The sequence below is a fragment of the Elephantulus edwardii genome, unplaced genomic scaffold (assembly GCF_000299155.1).
Source record: "Elephantulus edwardii isolate Elephantulus edwardi_28Jun2011 unplaced genomic scaffold, EleEdw1.0 scaffold00049, whole genome shotgun sequence".
NCBI classification, from domain to species: Eukaryota; Metazoa; Chordata; class Mammalia; order Macroscelidea; family Macroscelididae; genus Elephantulus; species Elephantulus edwardii.
In genome coordinates, this window is record NW_006399799.1 from 17,669,952 (window position 1) to 17,694,299 (window position 24,348).

The following is a 24,348-nucleotide window of genomic DNA, read 5'->3' on the forward strand; positions in this document are numbered from 1 at the left end:
CTGCTGTGTGGACAGCAGGGATTGTGCAGCAGGCAGAGTGTATGTGCATGTATAAGAAAGATACATGGTAAGTACAGCAGGTGGTATGTTCAGCAGGTGGTGTGTGTGCCTTACAGGCTGTGTGGACAGCAGGGGGTGTGCAGCTGGGCTCTCGCTTTCTTTCTCTATCCCTCCCTCTCTCTTTCTGTCTCTCTCTCTCTTTCTCTTTCTTTTTGTGTGTGTGTGTGTGTGTGTGTGTGTGTGTGTGTGTGTGTGTGTGTGTGTTCAGCAGGTGGTATGCACCTTATGGACTCAGTGTGCAACTGGGGAGTGTGCAGCAAGTAGCTTGAGCTGAATGTTTGGTATCAGTCTGACACTGGTGGGAGGTCAGAGCTGCCTATTGGGCCTCTGGGACCCCAGAAGATCCCTGCTTAGGGCTGTTGGTCAGCAGGGACAGCTGGGCAGTGAAGGTGAGCCAGAGTGGCTGGGCTGGACTGATCTCAAATAGCACCTACATTCGCCTTCAGCAGTAGCTCTGCAGCAGAGCTAGGCTGTGCCAGCTAAGGCTACCGCCTCAGATCTTGGGATCCTCTCCTCTTCCACCCCTCTACCTACCAAACCCTGACTCCCTTTTACCTTTGTCCACCTGGCCTTGGTTTCTTCTGACTGACCACAACTACACCTCCCACAATACCTGGATGCAGGAATCCAGATGACCACATGGAGAGCCTGGCTCTGGGGGGCTGCATCAGTGCTGGGCCTGGACCACTTGATTTCTGCGGTGACTCTGCAGCTTTCCGGCCTGTGGGGTGATACAGGACCTCATGAACTCCTCTGTCCCTGATCTTTTTTTTAAAAAGCCCTGTGTATATGAGGACTAATAAGAAGGGTTTGACCCTGTCTGAATGCTCTGGACTGGACTAGGCATGCAGTAGATCCCACAGGGAGATTTTTTGCAAAATGGGTAGGTAGGTCTCTTCCTGGGAGTCATCTCTCCCCTGCTCCAGTCCTCCTCTTTGCCCTAGGCCTGGGATGTCCCTGAGGTGGGAAGTGTAAGAATGGCATCTGGGCAGCACGCCAATCTTTCAGAGATGAACCTGTCACCTTCTGAATTTACAGCCACAGATGATGCCCTACCTTCTGCCCCAACATGGACCCCAAGTCCACATCTGCTCCTCCTTGAGTAGCTGAGGCATGATCCACACACATCTGGAAAAGACATGAGACTTTGCAGCCAGTTACTAGGGGGTTCTGACTCCAGGCACATAGATGAGACTGGGGTGGGAGTTTCAGCTGCACAGTCACTTTCAGGGAATGTCCTAAAGTTTTCTTGGTACCTGGAGTACCCTCATTTTTCCTAGTTCTGGTTTATTCTCGGACTCCAAGTGGACTCCTTTCCAAATGGACCCTTCTGTGGATAATACTTCTGTTCTTCTGTTAGCCATGGAGACTGGGCACCTCACATGTGCCCAGGCCAGCTCTCCACCCCATATGGATGCTTGCAAGGGTGATCGTATGACCCTGTGGTGTGTGTGGCTTCCCTGTCAACTCCTATCACTGGCATCATGCCCATAAGTGGCTCTAGGAATTAGTGTCCTCAGCTGCTAGCCAGGTTGGAAGTTTTAAATGCCCCTGGTGTACATCACTGAGCTGATTTTGACGTGTGGCACCTCCACACATACAGAAAAGAACAGCACCACTTTGGGTTCCCAGGCCCTGTGGCATGATTGTAATGGGTAAGGCATTGTGCTACTAACCAAGAAGTTTACTGTGAATTCACCAGCTACTTCTCGCAAGAAAAGTGAAGCAGTCTGCTTCCATAAAGGTTTTTAGCCTTAGAAGCTCTATAAGAAGTTCTCTTTCTTAAAGGACTGCTGTGAGTTGGAATCTACTCAGCAATCACTGGGAATTTTTGGAGGGGAGTATATATATTTATTCTCTGTTCTTGATGTTTCTCTCCGTTCTCCCCTACTCCTCACATAGACTGTCAGTCTGAGGAACATGTGTTTGATCTTGATCTTGAGGACATTTTGGAGCACTGGGAGGATTTTTTTTACCTGGATGAGCAGCATTGTTAGAAAGATCTCTCTGGTGGAGATTGACTGGGGATAAGGGTACTAACATTTGAGACCAATGAAGAGGTCCAAGTGAGAGGTGACCATGATCCAAATGCAGGTAGTGGGTAAAGGATGATGGCAGAATGGAATAGGAGCTGTTTAGAAAGAGCATTGACTGACTCCCCAGCTGCCTGTAGGGTAAGGAAGAGACTTGGGGATATTGGTTCCAGGGCCAAGTAAATGGTGGCACCATTTTCTAAGTTTCAAACCCTAAGAAGGACCAGGCTTGAGCAGTGTGATGATGGATTGAGTTAGAGATCTTTTGAGTCACGTGTGCCCAGACATCCGGGGATATGGCAAGGAGCCTTGTACATATTTGCTTGACACTTTGGACAAACTACTGACGATGGGGTTTTGAAGGCCAAGAAATGGCAAACATCAGGGAGCCCAAGACCATGGGAGGAGAATGAGGACCTGGCTAGAACCCTGGGACCTAATTTTTCTTTTTAAGACTTAACTCTTGATGTTGGGAGGAAGAGTGGGCACAGGAGACTGGTTAGGAGGTGCCTGAGAGGTAGGAGAGAAAGTAGGAGAATGTGCAGCTTGGAAACCAAGAGGAGAGAGCGAGGGGAAAGGTCAGTACAGTGGAGTTGCCACTAAAAGATTAGACAAAATGAGACCAAAAAATGCCTTCTGGAGTTAGCACCATGGAGTCATCATTGACCTTGGTGGGTGATGCAGCCGGGGTGAAAGCTGGACTGCAGGAAGGGGTGTTGAGACGTAAGTGGAGGCTGTCAGTGCTCTGGGGTAACAGAAGCAGGGCCTGAACCTAGGGCCCAATGGTAAGTGGATCAAGAGTCTCCCCTGAAGTAGAACTCAAGTGGGGAGAACCCTAAAAGGGTCCAGAATAGGCCGGAGTAGCCAGAGTATAAATAGAGTAGATACCCTAAGTTCATGCAAGCTAGGTGTGTGACTGAGGAACCTTACCAGCCTGGTGGAGTTGGGTGACGTGGGGCCCTGAGAAGTCCTGGAGGGACGGTGCAAGGCGGGGGAAGCCGAGGCTGCTCTCGGCTAGGCTCCCTCTCACTGCTGCTGCAGACAGGCCCCAAACAGCTCAGATTCAAAAACAAAACAGGCTTTTAAGATGCCAAGTTTGATGAAATCTGAGTGCTGGAAGAAGTGGGAGTTTTCTCTTGGAAAAACAGCTGAAAATTGAGACTGAAAGCTGCGAAGGGAGATGGGCTCGAGGCTCCCCAGGCCCCCCCTTCCTGCCTCAAAGCCTGGGGGTTGGGCTAGGCTTTTGGGCAGAGTATGAGAGAGGCCTTACAGGGGGTGTCTTGGCCCTAACCCTGCTGAGGATGGAGCTGCCTCGGGGACAGAGTTAAGCTGTCCTTGGCTTTCTTAGCTTGCACCATGGGTGGGAAGTGGGCAGCCCTGCCACCCACGAGGTTTTTTCATATGTTGCTGCACGTCCTTGGTCCCCATGTCTGTCTCTGCTTGCCTCTAGGTGCATGTACGTGTCTTAGCACACATGTGCCTCTGAGTGCGTGTCTCTACGTGTGTGTCCCTGGCTCTGCATGCACATACCTCTGGATCTTGTTGCATGAGTTGGTTTCCACAGGTGCTTGTCACTGCAGGTGCCCCACCACATGCATACGTAGGTTTCTATTTTTGCACCTGTTTCCTTTTGCATGTGTTTGTGTATGTTCCTAGCTCTTTGTATGTGTGTGTATGTGTGTGTTCTCATATGAGAGGAGGGGGCCAGGCTTACAAATGGTGCCACCCCAGGGAGCCTGTGTATGTGTGTAGGAGAGGGTGTGTGCCTGCACGTGCACAGACGCCACAAGGCTGAGTAAACATGGGTGAGGAGGTCGTGGTGACAGACGGTTCTGTCCGCCCAGAGACCGTGCAAGGCGTCTCCATCTGTCAGCTTCCCTGCCGTATGTAGCCCCCTTCCACAGGCCCAGTGCCTCTGGGCATCCCAGGCTAGCTGGACAAAGGGACCTATGTGCTTCATAGGGGGACCTCAGCAGCCTCCAATCATTGCACACATGCTTGGCCAGAGCCGACCCCTGTTTGACCCTTGGCCTAGTCTCCATCTGGATCCAGTGCATGCTCCAACTCCAGCCTTCTTTCTGTCCCCACCTTCTCCACTGCATTTCCTCAGACAATCCCTTCCCTTCCTTTAGAAAACTCACCAGTCTCCCATGCTCAAATTCTTTCTACATTTCAAGCACCCTCCTCCAAGAAGCCAACAGAGCAGGTGACTGAGCTAGTGTCACAGGTGCAGTGAGACCCCAGCCAAGCACCTGTGCCCCTCTCTGAACCTTAGGCTCCCACTTGTCCCTGGCACATACCCCCAGCCATGGTCTTATGCACATTAAGGGAAGCAGGACCTCAGAGGACACTGCTGCAGTGTTTAAAGACCTGAATAGTGCCGCCTGGGAGCCATTCGTGCATGTGTGCACACCCACTACAGGAACACTCAGATGTGAGTCTGTAGACCCTCAGGTGCATGTGCTCACAAGTACACACACAGACAGACATAGCGGTGTCCCTCAAGTCTCCCAATTCCCCCATGGGTTTCTCTGTTCTAAAGAGTGGTTACAGGACCCAGCCCCATACAGACACAACTGGTGTTTTTGGCTGTGGCTACAGAGGCATATTTAGAGATCTCTTAGCGCTGTGCTGGGCGCCCCAGGGGCTTTCAGCTGCGTGGCTGCTGGAAGATGCCTAAAGGAGAAAATCTCCGGAGTTTGGGAGCAGGGAAAGACCTGGGGCCTCCACTCGGGTGGAGGTGGGGAGCGGCTGCCCTAGCTCGGACGCCGGTGCGCGTGCCCGCTCACTCTGGAGCGTGTGCTCAGCCCTTCCGCCGCGGCGCCTGCCTCCCTGCCGTTGCCATGGTTACCGGGTGGCCTGCAGGGGGAGGAGCCCCTCTTCCCCTCCCGCACTGGCTGCCCTCTGTCCACAGGACCTGTTAGAAGGGTTCTCAGCATGACCACTATTTCCGGTGTGGTGAACGTAGGTGTGTGTCCACGAGTGTCCACTTGTGGGGTGCACGTAGGTTCGTTTTACAGTAAATAAAAAGGCAGCGACTTGTGCAGAGGGTCTGCGGTAGAGGTGGAGCCGCTGAGCCGGGAAGCCAGCTGAGGGCGTGGTATTGGGGGAGGGGTTGAGCGAAAGGACGCCTGAATGGTTACTTCACTACCCTCCGGATACCCCTAAATTAGGCCACTCTCCTCTACCTTCCCACTGCTCGCAGGACCCCCGCCCTGCCAAGAACCACTGTTTCATACAGGTCCAGAAACCTGGTCTGGGGACTCCCATCTGGTTTCATCCCCACCCTAGCCGTGGTTTAGCCCTGTGACCTTGGGCTGGTTTCTTCATCTCTCTAAGACTAAACCCCACAGAGTTTTGGTGAGAATGAAAGCATTTTGTTAAGCATCTTAATGTAGTGTCTGTTCTTAGTTGCTGTCCGTGTAACTCTTGGTGACCCCTAGTGTGCAGAGTAGAATGGCTCCTCAGGGTTTTGATTAAGGCTGTGAACTTCATATGCACATCCCCATGCCTTGCTAGTGAGGCACATCTGGGTTGATTTTCACTCAAAGTTTTTGGCTGGTAGTTGGTAGCTTAACCATTTGCACAGTGCTTTGGTATTGTAGTGGATTAAGCATTGGGCTGCTAGCCAATAGATCCATGATTTACCACAGGCCTCTCCGTGGACGAAAGATGAAGAAGTCTGCTTCTGTCAAGATGAGCAACTTTGGAAACCCTGAGGGCAATTCTCTGCCTCGGTAGGGTCGATACTTGTCACAATCAGTAGGTTTAGTTTGGGAGTTTGGCGTTATGTAGTACTTTCATTGCTGTTGAGTTGGAACCAATTCATAGCTGACCCTCCATTGGGTTTTTGGAGGCTGTAACTCTCAGGAAGAGATTGCCCACCTCCCTGCCGCAGAGCCGCTGGTGGGTTAGCGCATGCCTCCCTAGGGACTATGCTAACGTAGTAAATTCTCCGTAAATATAATCCAGTGTTCCTCATATTTGGTCCTCTGTTTCACCGACTGTGACCAGTTTGGAATGATCACATGACATCAGCTTGGGAAATTTGCCCTCGACCCATAGCCTAGGTAGATCAGGGTGCAAGGGTATTTGGAAGGTTGGTGGGTGGTAGAATGGTCCAGTTTATACCAGCGTGCCCAAAGTTCAGATTGGCCAGACACATGGCAGCCATCAGTACACAGCTGCTGTCCTTGGCCGAGACTGAATGTGCTGGAGGCCGCCCTGAGAGATGTCGGAATAGACCACACCAAGTCGTTCCTGAGGTGCTGGAGTCCTCCTGAGAGCCACACTTAGCCTCCCCAAGGTGGCATAGCGGCAGCCTTCTGAGTTCTGCCTAGAAGCCTGTTTGGCACAGGAGTCCTGCTTTTGGGTCCCGCTGTTTTATGGGCAGCTCTTAACACTTGCTTGTTTGGGCTCTGGCAATGGTGCCTGAGGGATGATTTGAGCCAAGGACGGAGCCATTGAGGGCGAGATAATTGAGGGAAGAAAATTAATTGTCCTTAATTTGGCATAAATCCCAAAGACCTTCCCCGTGTCAGGAATTTAGAATAGATTCTTGGGATACAGGACTGCAGACATTTATACTTTTTCATTCTCCTTTGTCAGTACTTAGTAGGACAGAGGCCGTGTGACTCCTGGACCCCATCAGAATGTTTGTGGAAAGGGCCTTTCAGTCAGTCCCCCAGTGGACAGGCCTTGGGTGCCCCTCATTATTGCTTAGGAGGACTGAGTAGAGATAGGACTGAGATTCGAAAAAGAAGGCTGGTACCCTAGGAGGCTCTGATAGCTCCAGCAGCCCTTAGTATCCCAAAGCTATTGGAGAGCCAGGTAGGGCCGTCGTCCTGTGAGAGCTAGTAGTAGCTGGGACAAAGAAAGTCTTTCCCCCTACTTGGTATATACTCAAGCCCTGTTTCATTTCCAACCTCCTTTTTCTTGCCACTGTTTAAGATTCTCCTTTTAAAAATCAGAGCTAAAAGTCAAAGTGCTGCGTGATCATATTTACAGTCAAAGAGACACAGGGTTTACATCCGGAATTTATAGGGCTGCAGCTGGGGAAATGTACACCTACTCCTGGGAAAGGATGGGGCGACTGGGCCTTGCTGGAAGTCCTACTGTTTGCAGACCCTGAGACACCCACCCCCAATGGAGCTACAGTCCCCATAGCATGTCCCTGGCAGCTGAAACCTTGGCTGACCTCCCCCTGAGGGCTGGCAGCAGACAGGGACATCTTGCCCTTGCCTGTTGAGGCTCCTCTAGCTTCCACATTTACCTCCTCCTAGCCAGTCCCTGGGTCTCTGAAAGTCTCAAGAGAGGCTGTCTCCCAGCAAGTCTTTATATTTTTTTTTCCTTTCTTAGCATGCCTTGTGCCTTTTTCTTGGCATTGGAACCTGACCCGAGTAAATGTTCTCACGCACCCATATTGCATTGGGCGTGTGGGAGAAAAGTTGGAGGGGTGCTAGCATCCTAGTATTCCTACAATGAAGACCAGCTTTTTCTCTAGGAGAATGACAAAAGACAAAATGTTCCCCTTTCCCTCACTGGGTGTTGCCTCACATTCACCTGTGCTTTGGTCTTGGTAGGGGAGTAGGGTATAGAAGAGGCCTTGAACCAGGCCAGGATGGAAAAGGGTCATCCTGAACCTGTCTGCTTCAGTGGTTCATCCCTTACTGGCAATAGTAATAATAATAATAATAATAATAATAATACTACCACCAGCTAGTATTTATTGACGGGAGATTCTGTGTTAGACACTCTCGAATGATTTATCAGATAAAGTAACTCAGCAGCTGGCCTTACATGGTAGGTACTCCAACCCTGTTGTACGGATGAAAAGAGACAGAGAGGATATGCTGCTCTTTCAGGCTGTAGAGCTGTTAGTGGTGCAGCTGGGAGTCCCATTTTAGTCTGCACTGGGGAGTGGACACCTCCATAGGCTGGTGTGGAATCTGTTGGCATTGGGGAGCGGCTATTGCACACAGGGAAGTGAGGCCAGAGCCACAGTGGAGTTTTACCTCCCTGCATCATCTATTATCTCCTGTGAACTCCTTTATCTAGTAGTGCCACATGGCCCCAACATCTGACTGTGGCACCAGTCAAGACTGGACGAGTGAGTACAGGTCAGGGTCCAGGTGTTCAGTATAGTGTAAGTCAGGGTTAGGACCAGACCTTGGACTGTGACCTGAGGTTTTGCTGTGGGTGATGCTAAAGGCTGGATGCAGAAGTGGAGGGAACACTGTGTACAAATGAAAGTCAGGTTTGGACAACATGAGGCCTTTGGGCTAAGTTGTGGCTGTCATTGCCACATGAGCAAGTGGGCTCCCCACACCTTGGCACCATTGCAGCACTTTCTGGTGCGGCCAGCAGAGAGAGCATCAGTCTTCCTCCTCTTCAAGGCCCAGAAATAGATGCTGCTGTCTTCAGTCTGAGACATATATACTTCCAAGACCTAGAAATTCCCTGGGCCTTCTGAAGCCCCCCCTAGGTCCTGCACAAGGACAGGCCTGAACAGAGGGACTCAGGGTTATGGGTCCTCACATCTGTACAAACTTTATTCCTAAAACTCAAGATTGGAGAGGGGAGATTTGTGAGGTCCCGACAGCCTAGGAATTGGGGGAAACTGCCCCCAGCAGGACCCTACGAGACAGGCCAAGTCAACCCTAACATGTACATCTGTTCATTTTCTGCAGAGGAGCAGCTGCCCCCTGGTTTCCCCTCCATCGACATGGGGCCTCAGTTGAAGGTGGTAGAGAAGGCGCGCACGGCCACCATGCTGTGTGCGGCAGGCGGAAACCCAGACCCGGAGATCTCTTGGTTCAAGGACTTCCTCCCGGTGGACCCCACCACCAGCAACGGGCGCATCAAACAACTGCGTTCAGGTGAGGAGAAGGCAGGAGTGTGGGGCCCTCAGAGATGTCAGGAAAGTTGGGCAGAACTCACCAGCCTTCCTTCTTGGCTGCGTGCCTGGGAGCCACAGGATTGCCCTGGCCTGGGCTGAGCCTTCAGGGCTGAGGGAAGCCAGCGGGGAGGGCTGGACCTTGCATTTGACCCACCTGGTGCCCTAACCTTTTGGAATTGTCAGGCTCCAGCCTTTGGACCAGTCCTGCTCCCGGCAGCACCCGTGCCATGTCGAGCCTGGACTTGGACCCCGCAAAAGGGTGCTGTGCATGTTTGTCCTCCACTATGCCCTTAGAAAGGGGCTTGAATGGTGCTTGTCTTTGCTTCTCCATATAGCAGGGCTTATCCCGGGAAAAGAGGCCAAATATACCTGATTTATCAGCTTTCAAAAGGCTGGACCTAGGAAACCTAGAGCCAAAGTCCTCACTGCCAAGCTGGGTGACTGTGGTCCTGTCCCTTGGCTACCAGAGCCACCTGTCTCCTCTCAATATCTCAGTCGAGCCAGCTCGGAGTCCTGGGAGCAAGGCTGCTGTAGGGACCAGGCAGGAGGTGTCGCCATGTTGATCGATCTGCCTGTGAGACTCCCGCTAGGATAATTGATTCCATTTTTTTGTGGGAACAGAGCAGGAGAGAAGGTTCAGAATCAGCTAGGCTGCACTCTGCAACTGCCACCCACTTGGGCTAGACCAGCAAACATTGTTCCAGAAGCCTTCTGCCAGCTATACGATGATGGGCCTCCGGCAGGATGGCCACCACTGGCCGGAGCCCCTACTACCTGTCAGATGTCAGCATCACAAGGGAGCAGATGACTTGGCCGCTGCAGGCTCCAGAGACACCCCTGCCACTCCTTAGGTGCCAGCCCATCCTCCCATCTCCTGCCAGGCAGGCTCTCCCAGTGCCCAGGAGAGAAGGAAGTGATGAGCCACTCAGCAGGGGCAGGATTCTGGCCCCAGCCACAGTCGCCTGAGACAGCCCATGAAGTGTTAGCTCATTTAATTTAATTAAAACTCAACAAGATGGAGGCAGCTATAGCACAGTTAATTAAAACAGCCATAATCAAGGCAGGAAACTGTCCGGCAGGCAGCGTTTGCGGCTGCTGCCCGGCCCCACACAGCAGCCAGTATGGTTCAGCTCCTCTGCATCTCCTCACTGGTCCCTCAGGCAGCTCCTCAAGTAGGCAGACAGTCCTCCCTGTAGGCCTGAGCTCCTCCCCGGAACACCATTGACCATAAGTGGCAGCAGTTCTGGGAAGGCACGCCATTGTGTGCATTTGTTCATCAAGTATTTATGTAGTGCTTGCTCTGAGCCAGGCCCGGTGCCACCCATTCACTGCCCCGTAGCCACTTCCCGCCCGTGGCTCTCCTAATATTACTCAGTCCTTATTCTCCTTGACAGCTCGGCAGCATTGGGCATTCCTCCTTCCTCCACAGCCACTCCCTCCTGCTTTTCCTGGGTTTTCAGGACTCTGCCCTCTCCTGACTTCCCTCCTGCTTCTCTGATTGCCTCTTTGTCTTCCACGGACCCTGCCTTCAGCCATTGAGCCCTACCTTGGCTTCATTGGCACTATCTACTCCAAAGCCTTTCTTGGACTCTAGTAGCTTGATTTATCTCAACACCAACAACTCCCAGTTCTATCTGTCTGGCCCAAAAGCCTTGCTTGAGTTCAAGACCCAGAAATCTGCCTCTGAATGTCACCTTAACCATGACTGAGGTGTAATATTATTCCCAAACAGCGGTTCCCTTCTCTTGCTGGTCATTCCTTACTGAGTGACAACACTATCTCTCAGTTTCGCCTGAAACTGACACCCTGACCCTCTCCAGCCAAGTCTCTTGCTGTATCCTAGGTCCCCCAGACCCCACCTGCAGTGTTTCCTGAGTCCATTGTCAACAGCTGTTACCTATTGCATCTTGCCCTTGCTCTGGCAGCCTCTGCGTTGCCTCGTTGCCAACATAGCCAGCCACACCTCCTGAGCAAGGCACACTGAGCCTTTCTTGCTCTTCCCCTTCTCACATCTTCCACTTTATGCCTTGGGTCCAGGCTGCACCATGTAGTATTTATACTGTCTTGGCTAAGTTGTTTAAGTTATCTGAGCTTCCATTTTTTTATCCAGAAAAAAGAGTTAATAGTAAGGATTAAGTTAAGACAGTGGCAGTAAAAGCTTTCGCTTTAATGCCCAGCCTCTAGCAGCTCGTACTGCTCTTCTCTCCTGCCTCTCCTTCTCCACCTCCAGACTGGCAGCATTGACCCTAGCCTCACCACCTCCTAGCCCTCCACTCGCATTCCACCAAGTCTAACTCACCTCTGCCGAATCCACTGGCAAGGCCCAAGACAAGCCCAGCCACAGGACACATCTCTGAACCCTTGCTAAATGAGTGATTCCATGAACATGACTGACTGTACCACCAGCTTTGGACCTTGTCCCTGCAGATGCATGTCCAATTCTTCCTCTGCTTTTAAGTCTAAGGAGAACCTGTCTTCTGGTTCAGCCTTTCCCATGTTGAAAGCTATGACCTGAGGGTCCTTAACCCAGAGTCCAGCTCCTGCGGTAGAGCCTGATAACACCTAAGAGGCCTTAGTTCTCCTACTTCTGTAGTAACAGACAGAACTCTGTCCCATTACTGCCTGACCCTGGCCCCTGACCTTGTTCCCATCCTGTGACTAATTAAAAGGGCTGTTCATACACATTTTGCAGGGACATCCCTTCATGGAGTGGAATCTGTCCCCAGGCACTTGGCTGTGTACAGGGACCTTCACCATTTACACATCACTGACAGTTTACAAAGTCCTTTCTCGCCTTTTGCTGCGGTTGCTTCTCCTGAAACCCTGTGAATTAGGACAGGCTGTGGTTATCTTGCCCACTTGACAGTAGAGTTAAGGGAGTCACTTGGGATTACATGTGGAGATCTAGGGCCTGAGAACACTCCCGTGAGATGACCCACAGACTTCTAGTATCACGTACTTAGATTCTGAGAAGTAGCCTAAGGGCCCAAAGCTCCACAATCTCATCCTGTCCACACCTCAAGCCCTTGCCAGCCTAGTACCCAGAAATCCTCCAGCATTTGTTGACCAGCATATCTAACCTACCCCTGGTCCTCAGAGCAGAAGCCAGGCAGAAGGCCAGCAGGTGATATGTACAATCCAGATATAGGGTGTCTTTAGCAGACATTTTTCTCACTGAAAGCAACATGCTGCCATCATCATCATAGGTACCTCTAGGAAGATTTGACCTTAGGTGGACTCAACAGAAATGGGGACAGGCACCAAGATAACGGAAATGGGAAACAGCCAGCAAAGACTAACCTCCTAGAAGGGCTCAGAGCTCCTGCTGGATCCTCAGGGGACTAACCAGTTCTCACAGATCCCTTATCCTGATGGCTGGACTTCTAGCCCCTGTGTGAGGAAGCCATATCCTCATCACCATATAGGACAGCTATATATGTGACTGCATGGGTTCACCCAGAAGAGCAGTTTCCTTCCACATCCCCCAAGACATGGAGCCAAGACAAAAGGGCTTTCAGAGGAGAAATCCCTTGCAACAATGAATGAATGGAAATTCAAAGTCTCTGTAAACTTTCATTAAAATAAAAAAAAAGAAGAAGAAGAAGAGTGATCCCTGTCTTTGTGCATCAGGAGACCACTGGTCCCAGAAGCTAGGACCCAAAGAGAATAAATAGAGAGCCAAAGATGGATCAGAAGGTAGGCTATGCGTACCAACAGTGGGCCCTGCTACTATCAGTGCTTGGATATGCTACCCCTTTAGTCTTGAGCACGAGTACCACCCCCAGGCCCTTTCAGTGCCTAGCTCTCACATTCTGTAACATAGGAAAGACTAATTAGTCTCCATTTGGTACAGAAATGACTGTTCGTAGAGATCTAGAGACTTGTCATGTAGCGTAGCAGATTAAGTCTTGGAAGAGCTGAGGCCAGAAGCCAGGTACTACTCCACCACAGGCTCTGGCCTGGACCCCAGGCTTCTTGGGACCTCAAATTGTAAAAATTAGAGGCCTTTGTTTCTGTGTGGAGGTTATATATTTACCTGTATTTATCTTTTTAGATACCAAGACGGAGACTTTTAAATACTTATTAATTGATTTTAAAAATAACTTTAAAATCCATTGAATAACATTTTTTCACTGAAAAATAATTATGTTTTCTGAAATGTAACAGTAGAGAAGCGTTCTTTTACACTTTGACAAACCTCTTCATTTTGGGCTTAATGGAAGACAGCTGGATTCCCATTCTGCTTATGCGTTCATTTTGTTGGAATATCTCATGTAGCCTCTGGAAGACTCCACTGTAAACTCTTCTAATGAGACCCAAAGAGACAAATAGGGTTTTAATGTATAAGAAAGATAATTTTGATCTTATGGACCTCCTGAAAATGTCTCAATGATTCCCAAGAGCCCTTGGACCACACTTTGAGAATCATTGTGATGATTTTTCCCCCTCAGGTAAATCTTTGCACATTCTCCTTATACACACACCTTGGATCTCAGTGCCTGGTTCTTGCCTCCTCTCTAGCCTCTACCTTTGGGAGGCAGCTCTGTTCAGTCTGAAGACTGTGAGTCTTAGAGCCAGACAGACTAGTCACATACTGCCTTGTCACAAACAAGCTTGTGACCTTGGGTTTTGGGCAAGTCACTTAATGTTTCTCAGCCTCTGGTTCCTTGTTTCCCCTCAGGCAAGTGTTATCCTTTGGGTCCTTCATCAGTATTTATATCTCCATAGAATTCTAGCTCCTCTCCCTTAAACCCCAAATGAGCCCAGAAAGGAACTGAAAGATACAGCTGGACCTGCACCCACCCTCGGGCTCCTCCCTGCTCTGGATGAGGCAATGCTGAATAGGGACCCTGAGCACAGTCTTGGGAAGGGAGCCTGTGGGCACTTGTAGCTCCGGGCCAACGATTTGGAGGGCGAGGACTCCGACACCCTTGGCTGCTAATTCCCAGGATAACAAGTTCTGAATCAGCAAGGTGTGCACTCCAGCCTCTGGTTCTCACCACTCAGGTTACAGGAGAGCTCAGTCGTCCAGGCTGACATTTTTTTAGCCGTTTGGTGAGCTGCCTCTGGGTTGCAAATTAACCCTGAGTCTGTTTGGGAGACCTGGTCTGGTGGGAGCCATTGGCAAGGCTTCCCCCTTACCCTTTTTCTGTCTGCTTAAACACCTGGTCTATTTGGTAAGTGCGTTGTTTTGAACACTCTACCCACATGGGAATTTGGCAGCCCTTCAGGGTGGCATTGCTGTCTCTCTTCTTCCCCTTCCGTTGGCCTCAGCCAGTGGCGTCCACAGGAGCTCTTACTCACCTTCCTGATTCTCAACTCCCCAGCCCTGCTGAACTCCCTTCACTCTCTCCTCCCTCAAAGCAGTGCCACTGACCTGGGGACACAGCCTCACCCACACCCAGCCTGGCGCTTGCTCACACATCACTTGCGTTGACCTAACTCGGGCCTCAGTTTCTCAGTGTATTTGAGGCCCTTTTTTCGTGTTTTGTTTTATCTGATTTGGCTTTGTGAGGCTTTCCTTCCTTTTGTACTAATGCTTTTCTCTGATCTTATTTGCATTCAAATTACCTCGCCAGGTGGTTCACCAATCAGAGGTAAGAATGCTGTCCGTGCATCTCGCCACGCCACACCACTGCCGTCACCACCACTCCATCCCGTCCAGTCCGTCACCTCCCCATCCCCATCCTGACCGCTCCAGCCTCTTCATCTCCAGCCCCGGCCCCACCCAACACCACCAGCCACCACACAACTCCACTCAGTCATTCCCTCCTGTGGACTCATCCATTGCAAGTCTGACTTGTGGAAATACTCAGCTAAGCCCAGCTTTGGGGGTGGCAGGTCCTACTACTGCCCAGGCCTAGGCCAACCCCACAGGGGAAAATTTAATGGCTCCCATAGTGAAACTAAACCTGGGTCCCCTAGGGTTCCTGTGGGAGGAGCGTCTGAGGTAGATAATCATGAACAAGCCTTGCCTTTTCTCTGGAGGGCCTCTAGTTTCTTGAGAGTTTCAATTATTGACTTCCCTTTTAATATCCTGGTCTTAGAGTAGACTCAGGGAGCTCTGGTGGGTAAAGAGTTGCACTGCCAATTTTTGGATGCAACAGTTGCGTCCAAACGCAAGCAGTTCAAATCCATCAGTTGCTATGTGGGGGGAAAGAAGGGCCATCTTCTCCCATGCATATTACAGCCTCTGAAACCCCCCGGTAAGTCAGCCATGAATTGGTTCATAGCCATCTCATAACAACAGAACGATGTGATAGATAGACAACTTTGGTGGCTCGGTGATAGAATTCTCTACCATACAAAGGAGACTTGGATTCTGTTCCTGGCCAGTGCATCTTCAGGGCAGCCCCCACCACCGTTCATTGGTAGTTCGAGTAGTGTTGCTCTAATATGGGCCAGTTTTCATGAGCATTTCCAGGTTAAGATGGACCAGAAATCAAAGTGCTGTGAATCACATCAGTCCAGACTCATGGAGTTACCATGAGTTTGGGGGCTAATTCAAAGGCTGCTATCAATATGGTAGAATCAGGTGCCTGAAGCCCATCAGGGTATAAAGGGGTCTTCACCTTGTAGATTCTGGGGTGACAATAGGATAGAAGCATGGCCACGAATAACCGGATCAGTAAGCCTGGAGGTTGGAAAATCACTCTGGACTCACAAGGATTTAGATTCAAGTATCGCTAAATGCCATTACTTTTTTTAAAAAAAAGTCTTAGAAATGTTTCCTCCTGTTTGACAGTACACTCACACAAAATAATAAAAAAAAAGAAAGAAATGTTTCCTCCTCTTAAAATTGAGGCTGAGGTGGGAGAATTAAAAGAGAAATTGAAAATTTGCCTAATACCTGGTTCAGAACAGACACATTGTACAATGTTTGGTATTTATTCACATCATTTCTCTCACCTTTCTGTGAGTCTCAGAAGTCAGGCTCAGAGCAAGGCAGAAATGGGGTGTGTGCTCCACATGCCTCCTTGAATGACATCTTGCCCTTTACCCCTTGAGGATAGCTTTGCCTTCTCCTTTCCACCAACTCTGACACTGCTGCTCCTAATGCTAGTTTTTGATTTGGGTTCCACACTATTTAGTTTCTTTCTTTGTACAAATGGGCATAGAGTCTGTGTTGAGAATCTCCCAGCCAGTCCTAGGCTTTCAGCATCAGGAACATCTTTGCACAGGCAGGCTGTCAACCAGACACTACTACCCAGCCTGTGGCACAAGCTATTAGATGTCCCCTCACCCCTTAGCTGTGCTGGCCTTAGTGCTGCCTTCCCTAGTCACGGGCCTGAGCCCTCCCCATCTGAGTGAGCATCTTCTGTAATAATGTCCATCCATCCCATAAACATGGCCTGTTGGGTGTCCACCAAGAGGTGGGTGTTTGGCATGTACAGTGGCCTCTGGGGCCCAGACCTAGGTCTCTGGGCACCCTCAGGGAGTGGCCCAAGGTCATGTGCCTGTGGCAGTCCCGGGCCCACAGAGGTGGCCAGCCTCTTGTCCTCTGCATTGGGACCCAGGCTTGGATGTTCATAGCTTTCCTCACTTCTGGGGCCCTGGGTGTTCATGGCCCTTCCTGCTGCCCTGGAACTGGATGGTGTCAATTGGTGCAGAGGCTACAGCACAGACCCCTAGGGGGCCTCCTCTGGGTGTGGGCTGTATGAGCTTGGCTTGGAACAGTTTCTGTGACTCCTCTGCAGTTCCCTGGGGTCCAACAGGTTCTGTCTGTGTCCTATGTGGATGTGACGTCAGTCAGCCTGTGTCCTAGGCGGGTGGGTTGGGTGCTGCTACGGTCACTCAGACTGTTCGGCACAGGAGGCGGTTTTCTGTCAGACTGTGTCCTGTGAGGGTTATTAACCGTCATTTGGACTGTCCTGTGTGGGTGTAATTGTCTGTCTGGTTGTTCCAGGGATGGGAGCATCACTTGTGCCTGGGGATGTTGCTGTCACAGACAGCTTTGCCCGATGTGTTCTTGTGAGCAGTTTATTCAAGTGTTTTTGCTGGGGAGTGAGGAACAGCCAAGTTATTTCTCCTCTTTGTAAGGGTCCTTTTCAGCTGCCTCCCCACCCGAGTCCTGGCTCCTCTCTGTCCGTCTGCGGCCAGTGCAGCCCCCCTGGGCACTGGCACGAGTGGGAGCTCCAGCCCCATTAGCCTCTTGAATTATGCAGGAGCCGTGGTGGGTCGAAGCACTTTAGCAGGGCAAGGCGGAGGAGGAGAGGAGCTGGAATGGGTGGGGCGAGCAGTCTGGGGTGGGGGTGGGGGATCAGGGATGATGGGTGCTGTGAGCAGAAGACACTGGGCTCAGGACAAGCCCCTTCCTTCTTGTGGAATTTGGGTGGGCGGCAGATTCTCAAGCTCTTGCCTGATGAGAGAGCATTGCATGCTTGTGAACCCCAGGCCAACAGATCTCCAAGCCGCTCCCACGCCTGGCTCTGTGGTGCCTGGCTGTTCGCATAGAACATTAATGGGGGGATGTTCGTTGGCAAACATGTTCCAGTGCTGCCTGGAGTGTGGTGGGGTAGGGGTGGTGTACAGCCCCTGCAGAGCAAAGGCATGCCCAGCAAGACTGAGGGACAGGAGCATTGGACTCCAGAGTTCAGCGTTCATTTCCAGCCAGTGCACTGGGCTTATCAAGAACTTCCCAGAAGCAACACTGGAGCCAAGGTGTGGCCAGTTTATGCTGTGACATCTGGTCAACAGAAGCCACAAATGCTGCCAAGATCCCCCCCTCCCCGTGTCCCAGGCTTGCACCAAACATAAGCCATGCCTTGACCTCTGCCTCTGTGTCCCCACAGGTGCCTTGCAGATTGAGAGCAGCGAGGAATCGGACCAAGGCAAGTACGAGTGTGTGGCAACCAATTCTGCAGGCACACGCTACTCAGCTCCCGCGAACCTGTATGTGCGAGGTAAGGACCCAAGCAGTACCTAGCCTCTGTCATCAAGGAACTCAGCTTCACCTGCTGGGCATGCTGCCTGGAGCCCTTGGTGTGGATTTGTGACGGGCCACCGTGGTGGGTCTGGTCTTTCTTCTCCCCCCGCCAGCTTCTCTCTGCAGCAGCAGTAGAACCAGTAACAGCTCCCATTGGACAGGCTCCGAGCGTCACCACTACTTTACTTTCCTTCCTTGCAGGCCTCGTGGGAAGTGCCTGCTCCTGGGAGCATTTTCACCTCTTGTATGTCCTGCCATGTTAGCTCAGAGGCCCACGAGAGCCTGAAGCCTTCTGAGCAGAGATCACGTGTGTGTGTGGGTGGATGGGTGTGTACACGCACGCACACAGGCATGCATGCTTCTGTGTAAATGTGCACTCTGAGCCTAGCCCTCCTCCACTCTGTCCTGCCTTTCCCAGGACAATAGCTTCCCAGGACTGCTGTTAGTCTGGTCTTTGAGGCGTGAGTCCTCAAGAATGGACCTGACCAGATGAACTTCCTCTCAGACCGGGCCTTCCTGGAGGTTCCACTTGTGCTGTTACCCTAAAGTAAGGGGACTTAGGGAGTCTGTGAGACTAAGTGAAATGAGCTCTTTTTACATGTTCAGGTACCCAGCAGAGGGCCCCTGGGGACTGTTTTGAGAAGGCCAGTCTGTGCCATACTTATAGCCTCAAGCAACTCTGCCTTGTCTCGAGAGCACGTTGGCTCTGGTGTATGTGATGCCCTGGGAGATGCGGAGGGCTCAGACCCCTGCCCTCCTCCCCCTGACCTGGCCCTCCTGCACAGATGGTGTCATTAAAAGTTAAACCGTCTGCACTCAGGGGATGGATAGAAAGTGGATGTGGCTTCCTTGTAGCAATGATTTCATCACACTAAGTGCTTAGAGCAGCCTTCGAGAGGGGCATCGTCTGCTTGTCTGCCCAGGGCTGAGTGCATGGGGCGGGGAGGGAGCAATCCCACATTTCAGAGCTGTTTGATTAGACATGCCTAGTCAGTCAAGGCAGAGAGAATCAGGCAACCAGTCACCGTGAACTTATTGCTGGTTATTATATGTCAGGTGCACAGAGAGGTTGCAGAGAGGCCTCAAGAGTCTTCCAGCCCGTTTGGCGACTAGTTGAGCTGTGGCAGGCTGTTGATGATGAACAAACGTTCTTCAGAGACCGTGGGCAATGCTTCACTGGAGTTGGAGGAATGGATGAGCTGTCTCTATCACCTCTGTCGCTGATCCCCTGCTCACTGGGGCTTATCTGAGCTTGCTCAGGACCTGTCTTGAGGAATAGCAGTGGAGCAGAGCAGACAGGAGCTTAAGAGCCACCCAAATGGCCAAGCTAAGTGGTATCATCCACAGTGTGTCTTCACTGCCGCGCTGCTCTGGACAGACTTCTGATGGGGACACTGGGGGCTGGTGTGCCCCTCTGAGAGAGGAGCAGTTAAAGTGACCTTTCTGTTTCATACAAGCCTTCCTGCTCCCACCCAGACTGCTCAGAATGCTGTGTTCTTTCAGCCAAGGGCTCCTTCCAAGAGGCTGGAATCCTGGAGCCCTTTGCTCCTGGTGGCTGCCCTGGGGAGAGAAGAGGCTCAGCATAGCCAGTGGAAACACGGGGCCAGTTACACAGGCATAGTTGTCGCGTGGACATATTTTCTAGGGAAAAGCTGCAGGAGGTAATACTCCGGACAGAGTCTACCCTAATCCAAGGTGTCTGGATTCCTGTGTTGTCATTTTGACTGGGCAATCTTCTTAGAAGTTGCTGTCACACTGGCCTTAGCGAAGGAGTAAGTGAGACAGTGAGACTCTGGAAATGCATTCCCCAGCTACCGCTGACCATGGTGAGCCTATCTACAACCCTTAGAAGCAGCACTGCTGATGGGCTCCTGTTGTCTATTCATAGGCGTGCTCAGGCAAGATTTGACCGGCTTCTGGCATGACAGCCCTGTTCTGCCAGGTTTTCCTAAACTGCCTTGACAGCTCCATTCCCATAATCCTTTTCACGGGTTCTTGCCACCCCATTCTTACCAAGGATTTCAAAACGGGCTGTCCCAGCCTGACCTCTGTTGGTTGATACACATGGACTCATAGGAATACACACAGACACCCCTATGGACTCTGATGTATACAGACTAGTCCCAGACCTCTGTCTCCAGGACCTGTCTCATATCCAAGCCCCTCCTTAAGCCTACACCTGCCCTCATTTACTAAGAACAGCCTGCCCTGTGTCCCTAAAATAGGCCCTCTGACAGAACTTCTAGACATTTGACAAGCCGTGCTGCCTGAAACCCTTGCCTCAGGTGACCCCACTTTCCTCTCAGCCCTGGTAAAGTCCCTACCTTCAGACTGAGGACCCATGAGTCGAGTTCTGACCAGACCTTCACTTGCTCCTCTGGAGCACCATCTGCCTTGCTGGCTACCAGTTCACCTGCTGTGGACAAGAGAACTCAAGGACGGAGGCAATCCCAGGTGCCACACCTGACTGTAGGCCTCGCAGCAACAGCAAGACTTGCTTTCACCACGTTCCCACCACCCTCCAACTCTGGACTCCACATAGCAGAAAGTGCTGGGCTCCAGTTCTATCAAGACTTGGGATTCACCATCCAGACTGGGATAGTCTAGTCCAGGGCTTCCCAGCCTCTCAACACTAGGACAGTTTGGGTTAGATAAGTCTGTTGTGAGAGGAGGATGTCCTCTGCATTTTGAGTTATTGAGTAGGAGCATCTGTAACCTAATTGCTAGTATCACTTTCAATCAGGAAAACAAACAAAAAAGTCCCAGATCTTTACTCCCGAGGAGCATGTCACCCGAGGGAAAATCACCCTAGTGATTTAGCTATAGGTAGCTAGCCTCCCACTGTGTTGGTCTTCGTCTCTGACTTTCCTCCTTCTGTGACCGTTGGCCCTGAGGCCTGTCTCTTCCTATTGTGTGGCTTCCTCTGTCCCCAAAACTCTCAGGGCTTCTGAGGCTCTTTGGTGACTGAATTTCACAGAACAGAGTATAATGACCCAGCCCCCAGGCACATGGGTTGCACATGGCAGTCAGTAGCCACTGCTGCTAGGGATATTGTTATCCAGAGAGATGGATCATCCGGTTACTTCTAACTTTGCTCACTGTTGCCCACAGCACCACCCACAGTCTAGCAGGCCCAGACATGCTGGGTGGACCAGCCTCTTGCTCCGTCACCATCTGACTCCCTCCCTGAGTGACTCATTCTCTCCTTCCATTCACAGCGTCTCTTCCCCCTAGCTCTCAGGATCCGCAGCTGCCAGGGATCCTCCACAGACCCCGGGCTACCTACCCCAGGGCTACCAGCCTTCCGTCTTCTCTGCAGGGACTTGGGTACTGGGCCACAGCGGTCTCTAAAATTGGGAGTGATGTCTCCCCAGCCTTTGTGTTCCCTACAGGTTTCAGAAGTAACCTCACACTGTGGTGCTGTGCAGCATGGGGCATCCTCAAGGTGGTGGGGTTCTAGTAGCTCATGTGCCTTGGTGGGTTTGTGGGCTGGGTGGGCCCTGACCCCAGAGCCCAAGTTCACTGGGCTTCTCCAAGCTGTGGAGTGCGTGTGAGGTATGGGGGCTGCCTTGCCCCACTTCCACCTCTCCATGTCCTACCCTTGGCGTTCCTGGCACCTGCCAGTACCCACCCGTCCACCATGTCCTTCATGAGTCCTGAGTCTTTTCGTGAGCAGTGTGGTCCGTGCGCACCTGTGTGCACACGTGTGTGTGCGTGGGGGCACAGGAGTCTTGTCTTATTTCCGTGCTTTGTGGGCAGATGAAGGTTGGCCTGTTTTTACTCTCTCTGTGTTTCTCCTTGTCTTTTTTTTATTCCCTCCTCATCCTCATCGCACTCTGCCATCAACCCAAACTCTCATCTCTCAGATCAGCGAGAAGGTTGGTCTTTTTCACTTCTTACCCATCTACAGTCCGCCCGTCGAAGGGATGCTCCCGTCAGCAGGGACCAGCGGGTGCAGGCAGCTCCCTCAGGCTTGCTCCAGCCATGCCTGCCCACCAGCCAGGCTCTGCTGTCACTGGCAGGGCCAGCAGGCAGGCAGGACCAGGGGTGGATGGGCAGGCGTTCACCTTGCATGTTTCTGCTGCTTGGGTCCTGATGCACCACCCCATGTCTGCTGCATGTTCCTCTAGGGGTTCCCTTGCTGGGGCAGGTAGGTGTGGTGCATGGCATGACACGGCACCCTACCTGTGTGCCCAGGCCAGGCTGGCTGGCTGTTGCAGATGGCGCTCAAGAGTAGTTGTAATCAGAGAAGGATATGAGTGAGAGATAAATAGTGCATATATGTACCTGTGAGCCCTGCCCCTGCCCCCTCACCTCAAATCCACAACTGCCCCAACCTTACCTAAAACCACTGGGAAGAGGAAGTGTAACTCATGCCTCTTGGACAAAAGTACTGTAGTGTCCACCAGTCCTTGAGGTCCAAGGATCCCCAGCAAGACCAGATGGGGCAGCTTGGTATTTGTGTTCCAGGTTTGGCTCATTGAGGAAGATGCCTGCAGTTCCAACTTTTTCCTCTCCATATAGATTGAGACTAAGTGTCTTCACCTACCCTAGAAGCATCTCTCCGCAAACCTATCTGTCATTTTTCCTAACTAACGATGATATTTATTTGTCCAACCAGCCATCTCTGTTCTTGTTAAGCCTTCCAACCCGAAGAGCTTATTACCCTTTGGGCGGCAGATGTTCACCCATAGCTTAGTGGACCTGTGCTGTAAGGAAGAAACACAGAGGCTGTAGGGGCTGGGAAGGACCCCAGGATGAGAAAGGCTCTGATCTCAAGGCCACTGCAGAGTCTTCCCTGGTGGCCTCAATTCTCAGCAACTCCAGCCCCGACCCTGAGTGCTGTGTCCATCAATAGGGTCTGGCAGTGTTCTTGTGTCATATGGGCTGTGTGATCTGAGGTCGCTTACCTGAGCAGGAGGCTGAGCCCCAGGGAGCAGGCCTGAGCCGTTGGGTCCCCTGTGCATCATCCTCACTGACTTGAGTTTCTTCCACGAGGGAGTGGAGCCAGTTGGAGGAGGGCTGCGGCCACGGCTCAGATAACAGCCCTGAGCATCTTTCCATATGCACTCAGGAGTGCTGGGGCATTTCAGTTTCACCATTTCGCTGACAGGGCGGATCTGCTGGGCACTCAGAAAACAGCCATCAGCAGACACTGAACCCAGTCTGCAGCCACCTCCCCCACCCTCTCAGTCCCTGGTCCCTTCTCCTCCTCCCTTGTGGTCCCACCCAAAACAAGCTTGTACACAAATATTTAACGGGAAGGCAGAAATGAGTTTCTAAATATTCTGGGGGGATTTGGCGGGCTGGTAATTCGTTTGGCGCTGATAATTACATCTTACATTTTTCCAGCTTTACTTAAAACTGTGTGCCGGGTGCGCCAGCATTTAATTACCGTTCTGCGGCAGCCACAAGGTTATTTATTAAAGAGTTATTTTATCTTGATACAGTGGATCCTGCCCCTTCTCCCCTCCTTAATGTTGTGTTATTTTCATCAGAGAAATTTCCGCGAGTGAATGCCGATTGCGGGGCTGCCTCCCCCTGCGATTAGGCTGTCACTCCGCTGAATGCTGATGCCTCCGGGCGCCGCGCCGCCCCATTATAGGGGGTTGTCAGCGCAAATAATTAGACTTAAAAGTTACAGCTGAAATATAATCCAGAAATGGCAGGGCCCTGTTTTGGAAATTGTCTATAAAATGTCAGCACTAGGGATGCACGGGAACAGTAATAGACCAGCATTGTCGGAGCCCAAGATTAGACCCTAAATGCATCTTTCTCAGCTCCTGTTTTTTCCTTCCCCACTGCTGCTTCTGTCAATAGACAGAGTCCAGGGCGAGTCTCCCTCCTTTCAGAGGCCTTGTGTCTGTGACCGCGTGGGAAGGACAGGGATGTTGCTGCAGGGAGATGCCAGCCGCTCCTGGGTTTGGGGATGGAGGCAGGGCTCCGCTGGCACTCAGGATACCAAGAGATTTGTCTCTCTGTTCCTATCTCTACCCCTGGTAGAGACATCCAATAGCCCCCTTCACACTGCATGGAAGATGTTGTCTGAGATGCAGGAAGCCCTGCTTGGCTCCAGGACTCATTACAAGTGGGTGAAGCCTACTGTCCTTGTGAACGAGGAAAAAGTGGGATGCTCAGAAGCCTGATGTGCAGGGGTACAGATACCCCATGAAACACACTACACACACACAAGTTTGAGACATTTTTGGAAATGGTGACCCAGGGGGTAATGCAACTTCAGGACTCATCTGTGAGAGCTGAAGACCCTATGTCCTTCAGAGACTGTTGAGAGTAAAATAAAGTCCAGTCAAGCTTTGGACTATTTAGGTTGAGGTCCAAGGTTTATTGGCCCAAACTCCACTTTGGAGCTGTTTTTTCTAGCATCCAGGGATTCATTTAGGCTTAGATGCTACTGCCAGCCGACATCAGAT

The 24,348-nt window shown here is 51.4% G+C and overlaps 1 protein-coding gene across 2 annotated transcripts in view; it reads left to right on the top strand.

Annotated features, from left to right (window-relative positions):
• Positions 1 to 24,348, top strand: part of PTPRF (protein tyrosine phosphatase, receptor type, F) — a 77,540-nt gene that overhangs the window by 15,592 nt on the left and 37,600 nt on the right. For both annotated transcript variants that reach the window (XM_006886551.1, XM_006886552.1), the window contains exons 4-5: positions 8,783 to 8,971; positions 17,784 to 17,894. In XM_006886551.1, the coding sequence (XP_006886613.1) occupies positions 8,783 to 8,971; positions 17,784 to 17,894 (300 nt within the window). The remainder of the gene's footprint in view (positions 1 to 8,782; positions 8,972 to 17,783; positions 17,895 to 24,348) is intronic.